The sequence below is a fragment of the Malania oleifera genome, chromosome 8, assembly GCF_029873635.1.
Source record: "Malania oleifera isolate guangnan ecotype guangnan chromosome 8, ASM2987363v1, whole genome shotgun sequence".
Lineage (NCBI taxonomy): Eukaryota > Viridiplantae > Streptophyta > Magnoliopsida > Santalales > Ximeniaceae > Malania > Malania oleifera.
In genome coordinates this window covers 4,623,095-4,642,200 of record NC_080424.1, presented here as the reverse complement: position 1 = coordinate 4,642,200, position 19,106 = coordinate 4,623,095, and the positions used below count along the sequence as shown (strand labels likewise).

The 19,106-nt window shown below is 34.9% G+C and overlaps 1 protein-coding gene across 1 annotated transcript; it reads left to right on the top strand.

Moving 5' to 3' along the window:
* Positions 1-8,695: 8,695 nt before the first annotated feature.
* Positions 8,696-11,564, top strand: LOC131161900 (probable indole-3-pyruvate monooxygenase YUCCA11). Its single transcript, XM_058117919.1, has 4 exons — positions 8,696-9,356; positions 10,251-10,484; positions 11,010-11,132; positions 11,242-11,564. The coding sequence occupies exons 1-4, from the start codon at positions 8,745-8,747 to the stop codon at positions 11,407-11,409; spliced, it is 1,137 nt and encodes a 378-aa protein (XP_057973902.1). The 5' UTR covers positions 8,696-8,744; the 3' UTR covers positions 11,410-11,564.
* Positions 11,565-19,106: the final 7,542 nt, after the last annotated feature.

The window sequence follows — 19,106 nt, the reverse complement described above, 5'->3', positions numbered from 1 at the left end:
TCAGAGAAAAAGAAGAGTGATATTTTAGATAAGGTAGGTTTTGTTTTGATTTCATTTTATACAGTGCAGGGTAATTGATGTATATGGTTGTATTTTAATTATAGGATGTAACTGGTTTTGCAAAAAATTTGGTTTGTTATTGTAATCTCCTGGAACCGTAAATGTAACCATGGTATTCCTCCACCATAAGTGAGGGTAAATAATAAAATAAGTAGTAAATTTTCCACAGAAGATGGTATATAGTACAGTTAGCAAATTTGGAGGAAGAAATTTTATAAGGAGGGGAGAATGTAGAGACTCGGAAGATTTAAATTATGGAAATTAATGATGGAAGAGAGTAAAGCAAAGAAAGGAAAGTAGAAAATAAGGAAAAATAAATTTTAAAGGGGAATCTATAGGGCTTCGTCGACGAGCACCCTAAGCTCGTCGACGAATTGCCTTCTTTGACTCGTCGATAAGGACACGTGTCTCGTCGATGAAGAAATACCGAGAGTAGGATTTCGGGACATTCAGGTTCGTTGAAAAATCCAAGGCCTTCGTTGACGAACTCCCTTCTTTGGTTCGTCTACGAGTACACGTGGCTCGTCGATGAAGCCTCATGGACAACTGCTTATATATAGCCAAAAATTGCATTTTCATTGAGGAAATTATTCTCATTTCTATTTCTCTCTTTAAAATTCGGTTTCCTCACCTTCTCTCTACGATTCTGGTCCCGTGTTTCCCCGTGTTGACGATTAGAAGCTACCACGTTGATCCTGGGGAGATTCTCTACAACTTAACCGAAGTAGAATTTTGGTTTAAGAAGTTTAGACAGCACCCCAAAATCAGGGTAAGTAGGTTATTTTAGGGTTTTTATGGTTATTAGGCTTTTACGAACCCAATATTTGTTTTAGATTAAAATATATTGAAGTTTGAGTTGATTAAACTCGGGTATTGTGATTTTAGGATTTGGGTTTCCAAACACCACAGACATGAGTTGAGGATCCCAACGGGTGTTTTCTCAAGAAGTCAGGTAACGCTGATAAATAACCAGTAGTTTAGAATTTTATGGATAAAGAAATATGTGAGCTCAAGGAAGGTGAGTATAATTACCATTCTGAGTTGGGTTGATTGAATTGAGGAAAGATATAATTTCAGGAATTTGAACTTCGAACGCCGCAGGGGTGTAGATTTTGAGCTTAGCAGGCTTCACATGAATCAAATAAGGGAAATATACTATACCAGTAAATCACATATTTTTTGTAACACCCCGACCCCGAGGGGCCTGGGATATTAACTTTTTACTACTGATTTACAGCGGAAGCAAATAAACTCAATTTTTATTACACCAGAGCACTAATCATCCATATTACACTCACTTATTTCAAAAGAAGAAAATTACACAAACGTAAATATCTGAAATCATACTAATATTTCTAGTAAATCTTTATTTTTCTAATCCCCACCCGCATGCTTGCTAAGCCTGATTTCCGACATGTCCTTCAGAGTTATCTGAAATAAAAATATGATTGGGGTGAGACGACGCTCAGTAAGTAAATAAGATTATTATTAGTGTGTGGCTAAAATGAGCTTTTAAAGAATTTCGTAAAACAATATTTAATACTATAACTTCAAGACTGCTTTTAGAATAAATATAAATTTAAAAATTTCTACATAAAACTTTTGTCATCAATTTCAACAGTAAATTTCTACAATCATATGCTATAACTGCTAAATTAAACTTTTAACTTTAAAACTGTAAAAATATTTAATGATAAACATACATATACTTTTCCTTATACGTTTTCGTTAGATCGTCATTTAAGCACCAAAATGATCCTATTCACGTAAACTTACACTTTTCCTTCAAATCATCAGTAACTTTGTACACGTAATTAAATATGTATAAACATATATTATAAAAACCACCCTTAGGCCTGTTTGCTGTAAGTCATGTTTACCCCCATGACTGGGTTGTGTGGTCCGAAGACTGGACTTAGCTAGCTGGCCGACCAAACTAAATCAACGTACGTAAACTTTAAGTGAGATTTTCCTTATTAAGTCCTGGTCCGGAACCAGGTGTGCACTCAGGAGAAATCCACTAACATAAATAACCACTCTGTAAACAGTGTGGGTGCACTCTGATCCGTATAAACTTTAAGCTGCGGTACCGAGCATCTGTAACTTTGAACTTTCGTTGCCATAAGGGGTTTGAAAATCATCTTATTATCATTTATGCAATTTAAAATAATATCATGAAAATCTCATCTTTACTCATATTTACATAAAAAAATGTAACGTAGAAATAAACTCATGCCACACAATTTTTGTGTTAAAAATATATATAATTTTATTTTTGAATAGAAAGAAATGCTGAAAATTTACCCGAGGGGATTGGAACATTTTTTAACCCAAAAATAGATGCAAGTATATTAAAGATAGAACTGGTATAATTAAATATGCGTAAAAATAAACTCATGGAAATTTTGTGGAACTAAGTAACATAATTAAAATTTACGTACATAATAAACTCGGGTATGAATTTAAAATAAAAAGAAACTAACATAATCAAAATTTACTTACCTTCTTCTTTTACCGTGTGCTACGAACACAATAACTATCTTTAAGATATGAGATCGGAAAGAGTGGGTGAGTGAGAACTTACTCAAAATTCTCACTCCACCACAAATTCTTTCACTCACTAATCCTTCTCTTCCTTAGAAAATTGTTGTGAAAAATGAAGGTTGAGAGCTCCCTATTTATAGGAAAATTTTGGGGAAGAAATGAAATTTGTAAAAGTGTGGGGAGATGGGTGAAATTATAATTTTTAAAAATTAAAGAATGGGCAAGGGATGGGCAAGGTATGGGTTGAGTATGGGATGGGGATGGAGGCCATGTGGGAGTGCTTGCCACCATTCCCACTAAATAACTTTTTAATTAATTACTTACCTAATTAATTAATCAATAACTTAATTAATTATTCTATTATTTTATTATTTTTTTCTAATCATTATTATTATCATTGTTATTAATTTTAAACTACTTTTAGTATTTATTTATTTTATTATTTATTTTTGAACAAGAATTAAATTAAAATTTTGAAAACTCATGTGGGCCCCACATGGTCTTGTGGGCCCCACACAACTTCGAGACCCGAATGGATCCTACGTAACTCGAATAACTCTTATACGATTTTATGCATCCTACATAGCTTTTAGACTTGTGTAAACCTCCATACGGCTTTGGGACTCATGTGGGCCCCACACAGTCTTGTGGGCCCCGCATAAGATACCTATATTATTATTATTTTATCATATATTTCTTCAAATTATATTAGTTAAAACATTATTTTATGTACTTATTTACGTATATAAACAGTGTCTTGTGGCTCCGAGACTCATGTAGACCCCACATAGTCTTGTGGGCCCCACATATGGTACCTATATTATTATCATCTTATTATGTATTTCTACAAATTATGTCTGTCAAAACACTATTTTATGTATATATACTTATTTACGTGTACAAACAGTGTCTATCCTGTTTATCCTATGAAATTCCATTTTGACCAGGCCGACCTCCAGGGAGCGACTGAGCCGCAATGGTCTCTGAGCACTCGCTAAGACAAGGTCTTTCTTAGGCATCAAACATGGAATCAAGGATCCTACAGAAAAACACTTCTGTATTGATATTAATTTAATGACTATTTTTTATTATTTTATTATTATTGTACTTTAATCATATATATATATATATATATATATATATATTTGGGTCATCACATTTTTACCATAAAAATATAGTATTTGTTTATGGGTTTCCAGAGTAAGAAATTATACAATTTTACAAATTATAGTTAATAAGTAATATTTACTTGTGTGGCATGAGAAATATTGGTATAGTACAGTATTCTACACAGCTTTTACAAAATTACGTTTAAATAGTTTATAGAATTATGTTATACAAAATATGCAATTTTATTTACAGAGCTATGACTATTCAGTGTTTATAGAATTATGGTTTATTACAGTTTATACAAATATTATAGTTTATTCAGATATACAATTATATGCAGATTTACAATCTTACTCAGATATATAGTTTTATTCAGATATACAGTTTTCACAGTATCATGATATACAGAATATAAAACCATGATATACAGATATTACAGAACCATAACATACAGATATTACAGTTTATACAGTTCAGTTTTATAGCTTTATGGTTAATACAACTTTACAGAATTATGCTTATTACAGTTATACAGAATCATGATAAATTAGAAAGATTTATATAACAGTATTATATAGTATAAGACCCTAATGGAACAAATTAAATTACAGAGCACGGTACCGTAGCTATTACAGTATAGAGTGTAACCACATATCACATATAGTGTGTGGATTTTATGAGTATTCGACCATGCCTTGGGAGAGATTGCAAGCTGGCCAGTAGTTTGGGTAGAGACGGTCGGTTTGATGATAAAGGTTTCAGTTTACTTATCCTGGTAGGCTAACCAGTGTAAAGTCCCGTCTACGGGTCGCACAACCCTATCATGAGGGATTAAATTATAACATATAGCCATCTAGGGAAGTATGTGTGTGTATATATATATATATATTCATACAGATTTACAGAAAACAACAGATATATCTATAGATACTAAAAGTATGTTTTCTTGGTTCTATGTGTGTCCAAGATACTCTTCTCGAGTACACGATTCAAAAAATCATCATGATTTTCTTTATGAAATGGTCTAGATGCCAAGTTATTTACAACATATTGTAAAAGTAACAAATCAAACAAGGTCCACCTTGAACATGTAGTGGATTCCTTGAATGCACAGTTTGGTAAACGTAATAAAAACCCTTTGTAATAATTAATGAGACTCTTTAATACTTTAATTATTTTGTTTCTTTCTTATGAATATAGGGTAATTGAGTTATTAATAAAATATTAGCTTTGGTGTAAAAACTAATAAATTATCCTATTTGACGTTGTTTCATTGATCAGGGCTTGCTAAGGAGGTACCTCTAATTGAACGACTTTCACGATCCTTAATCACGACTACCTGAAAAGAGATAAATAAGCAAGGCTTAGAGGACCTGGGGTGCACTTCGGGGGATCTCTTCGATGCCTAAGTCAGGGATTGACTTGAGAGGTTTTTTATGTAACAGTAAAGTAGAGTTTAGAATGAGATACCTTAACCTTTTCTCTGAATCCCCATTTATAGTGATGGAGTTTGACCCAAAGGTGATGTGCCATTTATTGGTAAATTATTGCGCAAACATGAATCACTCTGGTTGTTATAGCATTGGCGTAGATTGCTTTGGTCATCATGGAGCTAGCGTCAATTGCTCTAGCTGAGTAGTTGACTTACGTAGTAACTACTCTCATCAATGCTGAGTTTTAGTCTCCTCTAGACTTATGGTAAGTGATATATTTGGGGTATATCAGTTGGCCCCCCTTCAGTTTCAAATTTTTGAAGCTAGCTTCCAAAGTTCGAAAGTTGTTGTTGTTAAATTTTTTTTTGGTCGAGCAGCTCTTCTTGAGGCATTTTCGGTTATTTGTGGCTTAATGAGTCTTTCTATTCTTTTTTACCATTTCTGGCCTAATGAGCCGTGCTCATATTTTGGGCCTCACGAGCATTGCTCGTTAGTTGGACAGATTCTTCTTTGCCTAATGAGTTGTGCTCATTTTTTGGACAGCCTTTTGGCTTCACGAGCGTTTCTTGTCAGTTGAGCCAATTCTTCTTTGTCTAATGAGCTGTGCTCATTTTTTGGGTAGTCTTCTAGCTTCACGAGGGTTGCTCGTCAATTGGGCCGATTCTTCCTTGCCTAATGAGCTGTGCTCATTTTTTGGGCAGTCTTTTGGCCTCACGAGCATTGCTCATCAGTTGGGTCGATTCTTCTTTACCTAATGAGCTGTGCTCATTTTTTGGGCAGTCTTTTGACCTCAAGAGCGTTGCTTGTCAGTTGGGCCGATTCTTCTTTACCTAATGAGCCATGCTCATTTTTTGGGCAGTCTTTTAGCCTCACGACTATTGCTCGTCAGTTGGGCCGATTCTTCCTTGCCTAATAAGTTGTGCTCATTTTTTGGGCATTCTTTCAGCCTCATGAGCTTTGCTCATCAGTTGGGCCGTTTCTTCCTTGCCTAACGAGCTGTGCTAATCTTTTGGGCTCTATCTTCAGTAATATTTTGGTAATTTATGATGTCAAGATGGTTGGTAATTTCGACAAGTTCTTACAGTTTTGATTTCATTGGGGTTAAAGATGTGATTTTTGGTATTTTCAATATTAGTTAGGATTCGAAATTAGTTCGTGATGGATTTGTTTCAAAGGGTTTGGACGTGTACACACCAAGTGTTCGATTATTTGCGGCAAAGGGAACTGCAGGTGAGCGTGCAGTGTTATAGATTTCGCAGACTATTTTTCGTGTCATCTATGTCATCTGTGAGGTCTATAAACTCAGATTATTCGATTGTATCCCAGTTGATCCATGAGTCCCATGTTGGATTTTTTGAACATGGGGTTGTGAATGCAGTGGCAGATTGAAGTTTGAGATTGATATTTGCGAGATGCCTACCATTGACGGCGGTGATTTTATTACTATTTGTTTTGATTATGGTGTGGATTGTTCAGCTATTTAGGCTCCAAGTACTCTACAGAATGTCACTAAGGAGCTCGATTTTTCTATTTGGGGTTTTGCCGATTGCAGTTGCTACAATTGTGCAATTTTAGTGTGCGTTGCAATTTCAACTCAAATTTCCAATTGCAATTTCAAATTTACTGTTCAGAGCACTATTCAGCGCACATGAATGTGTAAGAGTCATTATTGCTGATCCCATGGTGCATTTGGCCAACCCATTAGAATTTCAAAGCTTGACTTTGTTTATTTGACTGGTAGTGTAGCTGTCATGACCCCACTATACATTTGGTACATAGTTCATTATTCAATCAATTAAATAATTTGAACATCCTATTAATTATTATTAGCCATTAAGGCGGAGCTCTTCAAGCATTGAAACTGTGCATCTATTTGTTCTTTTTTTTTTAGAACTATTATTGTATGATGGAGAAAAAATCAAACCTTGAGAATAGGTATGTTGGCTACATAAATCTTGTGCATAGAAACATCAATTGTAGCCGGATTTGCATTAGATCCGGAATTTCCCAATATCGCAAGTTAGGTCCCAGTTATTCGTCCGTCAATATTCTTACTTGGCTTCTTCAACCCGAGCAAAGTGCCATTGACGTGCTTGAACGTAATAAACTCGTACCCTTTACTTTTCTCGGTGACCTTGCCAAGGATCGCGACCGCTTCTTTGAGGTCAACATAGGTGGAGAAGAGATTGCGGAGGTTTTTGATGGTAGTGTCCCATCCAAGGCCACGAATGAAGAGTTTGCGCTGGGTAGGGTCCTGATTGGCGATGGATTGGATGGTGTCGAGTACGTCTAGGTGTCGGACGATGACATTTCAGACGATCTCAATTGAGCCAATGCATCTACCTTTAATTATTTGATGTAGTCATGATCAATGATTGAAAGAGAAAACCTCTCAAGAAGTTCTCACAGACGGCACCAACTGTTGCAGCCAAAAATTGAATGACCTTCACGATCCCTGATCACGACCACCTAAAAAGAGTTAAATAAGCAAGGCTTGGAGGACCTGGGGTGTACTTTGAGGGATCTCTCCGATGCCTAAGTCAGGGATTGGCTTGAGAGATTTTTTATGCAATAGTAAAGTAGAGTTTAGAATGAGATACCTTAACCTCTTCTCTGAATCCCAATTTATAGTGATGGAATTTGACCCAAGGGTGATGTGCCATTTATAGCATTGGCGTAGATTGCTTTGGTCATCGTGGAGCTGGCATCAATTGCTTTGGCTGAGCAGTTGACTTAGGTGGTAACTGCCCTCATCAATGTTGGGCTCTAGCCTCTTCTAAACTTATGGTAAATGATATATTTGGGGTATATCAAGTCAGTAGATACTTAATCAAAATTTTCACTTAATTTTTTTCATACTTTTCATTTAAACCTTCATTTTATTTGTTTTCTACTCCATTCCATTATGGGTTCCCTTAACCAAGCCACTGCCGATGAGTCGCAGACTCATTCTTCAAAATTTTAGTTCAATCGCAAGATGTACCCTAATTGGGTGTTTGGTTCGTAGAAATGAAATGGAGTTAGAGATACTGACCATCAAATTTGTCACTTGATTTTGTCATACTTCTCATTTAAATTTTCGTTTCATCTCTTTTTGACTCCATTTCGTTCCACAAATAAGTAAACCAACAGAAATGTTACATTTACCTCATAAAATATCATACCTTTACTTACCCATTACTTTGTCCATACTGTCTATGCATACGACACAATCATATAGATGTTCGAATGTTTATATACATTATATATTATCCTACATTAATGCAAGGTCAATTTTTAAATGCTATCTCTTAAAATATCATACCTTTTTTTACCCATCAAATTTGTTTATACTGTCAATGCGAATGATACAATCATATAAATGTTTGGATAGTAAATATACCACCGCATACGGTATCCTATCATTAATGCGAGACTTAAATCAATTTTTAAATGCTCAGCTATATCCATTAATGGTTTGTTTCACAATCAACACCAATCGACCCGTCCACAAGGGTCTTCAATCTCATGACTTCTTCTCTATAAATAGGGTACGTGCGTGTTCACCAGCTGTGTCTCATCGCCAAGTCCTGAATCACAAAACCAAGTTTGAGAGAAATGGAAGAAGTGAAAGTGGTGATTGTGGGAGCAGGCCCTGCTGGGCTTGCAACTTCTGCATGCCTCAATCTTCTCTCCATCCCAAATATAGTGCTGGAGAGGGAGGATTGCTATGCTTCCTTGTGGAAGAAAAGATCTTACGACCGCTTGAAGCTCCATTTAGCAAAGCAATTCTGCGAGCTTCCCCACATGCCCTATCCACCTAATGCACCAACCTTCATTCCCAAGGGAGACTTCATTCGCTACATAGACCAGTATGTGTCCTGCTTTGGGGTTAACCCACGGTGTTGCCGCGCAGTTACTTCTGCCTCCTATGATGAGACTGTTGGGAGGTGGCGAGTTGTGACCAAGAACTTGAGTTCAAATGAGAATGAAGTTTATGTGGCAAGCTTCCTTGTGGTTGCTACGGGAGAAAATAGCTCGGGCTTTATTCCAAAAATTCCTGGGTTGGATAGCTTCGAAGGAGAGTGCATGCACTCCAGCCAGTATGAGAATGGGCAGAAATTTAGTGGTAAAGACGTTTTGGTGGTTGGTTGTGGAAATTCAGGCATGGAGATTGCTCATGATTTGACAAACTGGGGCGCAAGGACTTCGGTTGTTGCTCGTAGCCCAGTACTCTCTCTCTCTCTCTCTCTCTCTCTCTCTCTCTCTCTCTCTTATAAAACTCAAAGATCAAACACCCCTGAAATTGTTCGAATATTACACTGCACGCATCCCTTCAGTGGCTAACAGTTAACCAGAAAAAAAAAGGAGAAGAAGCGTGAGTTTACTCTTGAATTTGAATTTATGTGGATTTAGACAAAATTTTAAATAATTTTATATTATATTTTGTATAAATCTACACAAATTCAAATTCAAAGCTTGGGGCCGTTAGACTAGCATATTAATTTATGTTAAAATAATATTATTAATAAATTAATATTTTTTGTTTTTAAATATTAATTTAAATTAATAGATGGCTCTTCTTTTTCATTTCAAAAATGGATTATGTTTCATCAAAAATTAATATGTTATAATACATAATAAAATAATAATATATGATTATCTTCTAATATATTTTTTAAAATTACAAATTAGCCACTAAGTTTTTTACAAAATTAACGCCAATAAATAGTACCACTTATAAATAGTCAAAAAGTTATCTTAGATTACTTCTCGAAATTAACTTAAGTAGTTTTAGAAAAGTGATTCTAGAAAAGCATTTTTTGCAGTAAGTGCTTATTGCAGTACATTTTTTTTTTTTTTTTTTCAGTAAAGTGTTTATTTTAGGTGATAAGTGCTATAAGTACCTTTTTTTAAGTGCTCCCAAACGGAGGGTTAGTGGGTTCTTTTGTATTTTTTAAAAACTTAGAGATGAAGTCATATTCAAAAAAATTTAGAAAGTGTCCTGAATTTTATCGTTTATAAGACTTACATACTTAAAAGTAACTCTTAAATGTGGAAAAAAAAAATGTATGTGAATGTGGATGTACTTAATTGAAATTGTGGTTATTGATATATTTTCAGGTTCACATTCTCACAAAGGAGTTGGTATTACTTGGAATGACGATGCTAAAAGTCTTTCCATGTAATTTTGTTGACTCAGTTGTTATGGGGCTTGCCAAATTTAAGTATAGAGATTTATCATCTTATGGCCTTAAAAGGCCAACGAAGGGACCATTTTACCTTAAAGCAACTACAGGTCGTTCCCCGGTTATTGATGTTGGCACCATAGAGAATATTAAGAAAGGAGAGATTCAGGTATGCATTACTCATTATATATAGTTACCACATATGCATATTCAAACTTGAACTATAGAGAATATTAAGAAAGGAGAGATTTAGGTATGCATTATTCATTATATATAGTTACCATACGCATATTCAAACTCGAACCATAGAGAATATTAAGAAAGGTGAGATTCAGGTATGCATTATTCATTATATATAGTTACCATATGCATATTCAAATTTGAACCATAGAGAATATTAAGAAAGGAGAGACTTAAGTATGCATTACCCATTATATATAGTTACCATATATGCATATTCAAACTTGAACCACAGAGAATATTAAGAAAGGAGAGATTTAGGTATGCATTATTCATTATATATAGTTACCATATGCATATTCAAACTTGAACCATAGAGAATATTAAGAAAGGAGAGATTGAGGTATACATTATTCATCATATATAGTTACCATATATGCATATTCAAACTTGAAAGAGAATGAACACTCGTGAATATTTTATCTCCTCCTCATATTATATAATTTTATATTAGGTTTTGCCATCTATGACAAACATAAAAGGAAAAGACATTCACTTTGAAAATGAGAAGTCGAAGCAGTTCGATGCAATAGTATTCTCTACTGGTTACAAAAGTACTGTGCAAAGTTGGTTGAAGGTATTCAAATGATTACATTATATATGAGTTAAGAGCAACTTGTCTACATAATTTGCATATAAATGTGAAACGGTCACTAACAATAATGTTGGGTTAAATGTTTAAATAGGGTGGTGAAGACCTTTTTAATGAAGATGGAATGCCAGCAAAAAGTTTTCCACATCATTGGAAAGGAAAAAAAGGGCTCTATTGCGTTGGATTTTCTCAAAGAGGCTTGTTTGGTATATCAGATGACGCACAGAATATAGCAAAAGATCTTAATATAATCTTAAATTGAAAAGCTAAGAGGGAAAGGATGTTTCGTGCTCGATAAATACTTGTGAATAATATATCAATAAGATTATTTTAGCTTTTGTTTTGGTGAAAGTGGGGAGGGGAGAGAACGGTGTATTTTATTTGCATAAAATAAAGAAAGTTTATTTTTCATTGCAATTTTCTTTTATGTTAAATATTATTAAAAATAAAAATTTGTTTTAATATGATTAAAGATTAGGAAGAATCAAATATTAATAATGTGTAAAATTAAAATTTTGTTCATAAATTTAGTATATTTTTAAATCTTTCTCTCGCTTTTCTTGATAACCAAATATGAAAATGTGAATTCCTTGATATTTTTCTTTTCATTGCTTAATATTTTCTAAGTTCCAAATAGATCCTAATGAAAATTATATTATGATTGGCCTTTAAAAAAACATAAAAACGTAGTAAGATTAATGATCCCTCCCATGAATGTGGTGTTATATTATATTGTAAAAGTAATTCTAGACTTGAATTGTAGGGTTTTATGCAAACAAGAATATAAGGAAATTTTAATTTTATTAATGAAAATGGTGTCAATGCTATTTATTAAATTGAAAAAATAACAAATATTTTCAATAACAAATGCATATTTATTTGGATAATTGAACATTATAATGCTTAAGACTATTGAGAGCCCTCCAATGTGTTAAAATTAGGCACACACTTCATAAAACTAATGCTTCCCATGACATAATTAATTTTATTTGGATTTTATACATTTCATTATTTTGACCTAATTTCCATAGTTTTTAAGATTAGTTTTTTTTTTTCTTTAATTTCTCCTCCTCTTACCTTATTATTAAAATGTTTTCCTCTATTTTGTGCGCGCGCGCATGTGAGTAATCTCAAAAAATACAAAATAGAAGAAAAAACTAAAGAAAAAATTATATGTTTACTTCCTTCATCCTCAATTACATGGAATAGTAGGTAATTATATACAAGAAAAAAACCAAATTTTGGACTACAGTAATTTTAAGGCTGGAATTAGGGTTATCTCTTGTATCAAGGGATTTACAATCAAGGCCTTGATACAAGGGATTTACAATTAAGGATTTTCCTAGAATCTCTCTAATTAACAACAACTCATGCCAACACTCCCCCTTCAAGTTTGTGCAAGCAGATCTCGCATGCCCAATTTGTCAAGTGAGTTGTAAAAGATTTTGCTACATACAGCCTTTGTGAGTACATCTACCAACTGGTCTTCAGACTTAACAAAAGGAAATCAAATTGTCTTGTCCTCAAGATTTTATTTGATGAAATGTCGGTCTACCTCCATGTGTTTAGTTCGATCATGTTGGATAGGATTGTGTGAGATATCAATTGCTGGCTTATTATCACAAAACATGTCCATCTCACAACTTGGGGCAAAACCTATTTTAGTTAGTAGTCTCTTAAGCCAAAGAAGTTCACAAAGACCTTTAGTCATTCCATGAAACTCAGCTTTAGCACTTGACAAAGCCACCATATTTTGTTTTTTACTTCTCTGAGTTACAAGATTCTCGCCAACAAATATGAAGTACCCCAAGGAGGATTTTCGATCTGATATATTTCCTACCCAGTCTGCATTTTTATATCCCTCAACTTTGAGGTGTCTATTTTTTTGAGAAGATAAGCCATTTCCTTGGAGATGTCTTTAACTATCGAAGAATTCTGAGCACCACATCCATCTGATCCTCGCTTGGATAGTGCATGAATTGACTTACTATGTAGTGACCCGAAGAATAATAGCGTTTTTAATAATAAGTGGTTGATAAAATAGATACAGAAACAGAAGGAGACCATAGACTTTGTCGACGAACGCGGAGCGTTCGTCGACGACATTGCAATTTGGAGAATAAAATAATTTAATTTAATTTTAATAAATTTGCCAGATTTCGTTGACAAACACAGGGTTTCGTCGACGAAGGTCTTCAGAATTTCGTTGACGAACACAGGGCTTCGCCGATAAGAAAATACTAAGAGACGGTTTGGGGTGCTCTGAATTTCGTCGACGAACACAGGGTCTTGTCGACGAATTTTGTGAAGGGCTCGTCGACGAACCTGACCCTATAAAAGGCGGGAAACCGAGATATTTCTCATTTTCTCTCGCCGCTCTCTCTCTCCTCTCTCTCTCCTACGACTCTCTCTCCCTTCTCTCTTCATTTTCGACCCCACCAGTTGCCAGATCGACGATACGAAGCTACCACGATGCTCCTGGCGGAGTTCTCTATGCTTCTACTGGAGCGGATCGTCGGGAAATCAGAGTTGGAAATCATCCCAAATTCAGGGTAAGCCCTTTTAGCCACTTTTTGGCCTCATGGCAGTTATAGGAAATAATATAGGTAGGAAAATACTGATGTTTAGTTCTGATATATATTGGTTTCAGGGTGTTTTGTAGGAGGCCCTACGGGTATCGGGTTAGAGTACAGTTGAGGCTTTTCAGAGATAAGGTAAGGGAAATATACTATGCTAGAAAATTTCTGAATATTATGCAGTTTATTTATTTATGAAAATTATGTATTTTAGTATAGTGTGGCCTGTGATTATGTATATGGTACAAGGATATGTTTTATGAATCTAGTTTCCTGATTTTATGAATTTCAGTATTATGGTTATACGAACTTCAGTATCATGATCTTATAATATTTCAGTACCATGATTATACGAATTCCAGTATTACGAATATGCAGTTCCATGTTATGATTATTCAGATTTCAGTACGTTATGCAGCATCATGGTTATTTCAGTACTTCAGAATCATGGTAAATCAGTTAGTTATGTATAGAAATATATTATATGATATCAGACCTTGTTGGACTTGTAGCTACAGAGCACGGTACCGTTGCTACAGATACTATGTTACTTTATGAGTGCAACCACCTATTCAGATAATACGTAGTACGGTCGACCACCTAGACTCTTGAAGTGGTTAGGCTCTCCATCCAGATATGGGTTGAGGTGGGCAGGTCGACTGACGGAGTTCAATGATTTATTCTTAGTTGGCCAGCCAGGGTAAATCTAGCCTACGGGCCGCACAACCTCGTCATGAGGGGCATGTCATGACACAGATAGCCACAGGGAACAGTTTCAGTTACTATTACTTATGTATTGATTTACAGAATCAGGGATCCTACTATATACACTAGAAGTATTTTGAATTATAACCATAATACTGATATGTTAAGCAATAAGGAAAAGGGGTGGTGTGTTTTATTATTTGTACTGTACTTTTGCACTCAGTTATTCATGTTTATATGAAACAGATTTCATGATATATAGTAGCTCATCTGCCACGCACTAGTAATAGCATATTTTCTCTTACTGAGCGTTGGTTCATCCCAGTATTGAAATATTTTTTAGGTGATCCGGTTAGGCAAGCAGATCAGGCTCGCAAATAGAGGGCGTCTGTAGTACCCCATCAGAGAGTGAGTATCATTTTTCTGGGAATGGTTTTGTGTAGCCCTAGCTAGTTGAGGGCATTTTTGGGGATAAAGTTATGTTGTATATATTGCAAAACATTTCAGAACTCTGGTATTAAATGTAATGGTTTAAGTTATGTTTATATGATTATGCTTTTCGCTGCTTAGGTTAACACGATGGTATCAGAGTATGTTAATTGCTATTATGGAAAAAAAATCAATTGATTAAGCAGGTCGTTACATACTACACTTACCGCATAAGTAATATCAGGACGAGTGTGTGATACATAAATAAGTTTTCCGACTATCCTCTGGTACCTTTCTTTATTTGCTGGCACGTGGTCTAGGTATTCTCCTAGTTTGTGGTCTTGAAAAATTGGTGTGTCTGCAGGTTTGCATTCTAGTAGTCCCACCTCAAATAGAAAGTCTAGGATATATTTTTGTTGGGAAAGAAATATACCTTACTTTAATTTAACAACCTCAATTCCCAGGAAGTATTTGAGTCCTCCCAAATTTTTCATTTCGAACTCAATCTTCAAACACTCTTGGAGTTTTGATATTTCTTCCAGATCATCTCCTGTAATAATCATATCATCTACATAAATTATTGGAGTTGTGACCTTACCCTGTTAATGCTTTAAGAATAGGGTATGATCTAAGTTGCTCTGTTGATAGCCATATTTCTTTTGTAGACACCCCAATTTTTACCAGCCCTTCCTGAGAGGACCCGGCAAAATAAAAATTGACTTGAATCCTGAATGGGAGCATTTGATGGAATCCCAGTGAATTTTTGAGTCACGGTGAATTTTAATCGAACCTTGGATTTCTAATTGAGACCCGATGAATTTTGAAGTCCCAGGGAAATTTGGCTGAGTCCTGGTGAATTTTAATTGTATTCGGCATTTTAATTGTGTCTCGGTAAATTTTAATGGAGTTCCAGCATTGTAATTGTATCCCGTTGAATTTTAATCAAGTCCCAGCATTTTAACAAGAGTTCTAGTATTTTTGCATTGGGTTCGAGTCCACCATTGTCGAGAATCAAGTATTATTAAAACTAAATTTTTTATTTGTGGAAAATAAAATGATACAAAAAATAATAATAATAAAAATAAGAATAATTCAAAAAAAAGAAGAGAAAAGCATGAGGCTTGAAATAGTTCCAACAAACCACTTGTGGCAAGGAGGGAATTCTTTTCTGTTGAGAAGAGAATATTTTTTTGGTTAAAGATATTTCCTGCTCCCGCGTGCTTTTTGTGCGCCCAACTCCACCTACAGACTCCTATAAAGGGTGTACCTGCGTAGAACTATAGGAAAGGGAGAGGAACTGCAAATGTTTTTTTGCTCCTGGCTCTCTCATCTCTCCTTCATCCCATAACCATCACTACCTAGCACCCTCACTCTCGTCTCCCTCTTCTCTGCCTAAATCTACTACAACAAGGCTCACTCACCATTCCCCGCATTCATTCTCCATATCCTCTCACAGCCGAGCACTCTCGCTTATCTCTCTGGCATTCACTTCGAACTCCTCCCATCGCCCACCTCCCTCATCTCTCCATCCCTCACGTACCATCTCGGCTACCCTCACTGCGAGCAGGTCTCCCTCGCGCACTAGCCTCCATTCATCCCTCGGCATCGCCCACCTACTCGCCGAACACACCCCTCACACGAAGCACAACAGCCCCGGCCTTCCTCTGCCACCATCTCACCAGCAATCCCCCACAGAACCTCCGGCCTGCCACCATCTTTAGCAGAGAAAATTCCGAGAGAGGGGCGAATGATTCATTTGACTCACCGGTTTCAGTTCGTTGATGGTGACGACTTCTTCCAGTTGGATCTCCTCGGATTCTAGTTCATTTATTGGTGGGAGTTCGTGCTTCTGGTTTCCTTCTGGAAGCAGATCAGAACCTGCTTTGGTGGTTTGCCAAAGGCAAGATGTAATAAATCGGAAAAAAAAAAATTAAAATTATTAATTAATTAATTGGTTAAATATTATTAAATTGATATATTAAATAAAAAAATAAAAATAAATAGAATGAAAAAAAAATTATTAATTAATTAAATATGATTAAATTAAATAAATAAATAGTAAAAAAAAATATAGAATAAAGATATATATATATAAGCTTAATATATATATAAGTTAAGTTAAAAAAAAAAGGGGGATAAGGAAGCCTTAAGAGGATTCCTGCCGAAAAAAAAACAGAGAGCAGCGCTCTCTTCGCTCGTCATCCACTCCTCCGTCTTCTCTTTCTCTTCCCTCATTTCTTGATGAATATTCGACCAATCGGGAAACGGAAGGTGCCGTTGGATTTCTAACTCCGCCACCGACATTTCTATTGAAGCAGATTTGTCGTGGGAACGACTTAGGCACTGCTATTGGAAAAAGGTAATTTTTCCTTATTTTCTCAAATTTGCTTTAAATCTGTCGTTAAATTGACGATCAGACACCACCACTAGGTCCTAGTCGTCGATATCGTCATTTTGGCATAGGTAATTTTTCAATTGAGATTTTCTAGATTCTACTCCAAAGCGAGAGTGAGATTTGAAAATTTTGGTAATTTAACTAAATTTAAGGGTATATTTATTTATTGGGTATTTAAGAGTCTAAGAAATATTTAAATAATATTTTATTCAGGAATAATTTATTGGAGTTAGGAATTTTTTATTCAAGGTCCGGATGAGCGCCGCATGTATTTTTCGGAGTCCTTGTTGGCGTAGTTCAAGAAATCAGGTAAGGAGAAATCATATATTAAATAAGATTTTATGAAATTAAAGGTAATAATTTATATTATATTATATGTATGTTTTTGTGTGAATTATTAAAATGCCAACCATATAAAACTATGATTTCTGATCTTATGAACACTTATTTAGCTATATATTTGTGGAAATGAACTGAATAAAATGGAAGGAATTTTCTGAATAATTATGTAAGAAATAAAAATTATATTTTCAGTAATTAAATGCTAAATGTGGGTTGGCCTATTTTACAGGAATATATATGAATTTTACTGTTAAATTGTATGGCATGAGAATCTGTACAAATTATATGTTAAATGTATGAGATGCAGACTAAGTAAGTAAAGTAATGAGAATAAAATATGATATGAACAATGTTGCCTGTGTATGTTAAATGCAACAATGTAAAGGAACGACAGTTGAAAGTCGGGTTAGCGGATTCTAGCGCATTTCTATGTGGACTAACAAATGACGGCTAAAGAGCGGCTGTAGTACAAAGGAATGAAATAAAAATGTTATGCAATGAAATGATAAGGAATGCCAATGCAATGAAATGAAATGTGAAAGGTGAATGATACAAATGGGAAAGAGTCACTTAAAGTGAAACCCAAGGAAATGTTAAGTTATGAACATGAAAGAATGTGAATGATTGAATAACAATGGAAATAATGATGTATTATAATATTAGAAGTATCTATGTACGTAAAACATGATGTGATTGGGCGAGGCATACTCTTTGCCTGAGAGTTTGCTGAGTAAGGCGAGTGCACTAGTAGTTTCAGATACGACAGTAACAATATAATGCACTAGGACAGAGGGAACCTACTTGTATGGGTAGAATTCCCTATCCTCAGGGCCTTTGCCGGTAAACTATTGCTGAATGCGTGAGTACGAGATCAATTTAACACTTGAGGGTTTACTGAATAAGGTGAGTGCCCTGGTATGCTTAAATTGTGACATTCGGGTTGCTAAATGTATCAAAGTAGAGGGGTGCTACTTGTATGGGCGGGTAATCAGCCATATCCTCGGGAAATCTCGTGGGTTTAACATTTGCTTGTGTTTGATTATGATCAAAAAATGGTTTCAGAAAAATATGTTAATGATTTGCAAATGATGAATAATATGTTATATATAGACTCATGTTGGCCACACATTGTTTTAATATATATTGTTTCTTCCCTTACTGAGATGTGTCTCACCCGAATATGAATTCATCTTTTGTAGGATTTCTCAGGATCGAGCTTTGAGAGCTCGAGATTTTATAACATTTTTTGGAAGGTATAAGAAAAATGGTATATTTTTATGTTAATTTTGATATGTATATTTTATGTTTTATGACTTATGTTTTAAGTTTTATAAGATATGGATGGTTGTGAAACCTACTGGTATTAGTGAATAATGTTTTGGAAACATGTATATATTTGAATACTAGTGGATGATTAATTTGTTATAGTTGGTAGTTAGAATTAGTAAACTCTGATATTATGTTATATGGAGATTATGATTTATGTTTTCCGCTGCGTATGTTATAGATTAT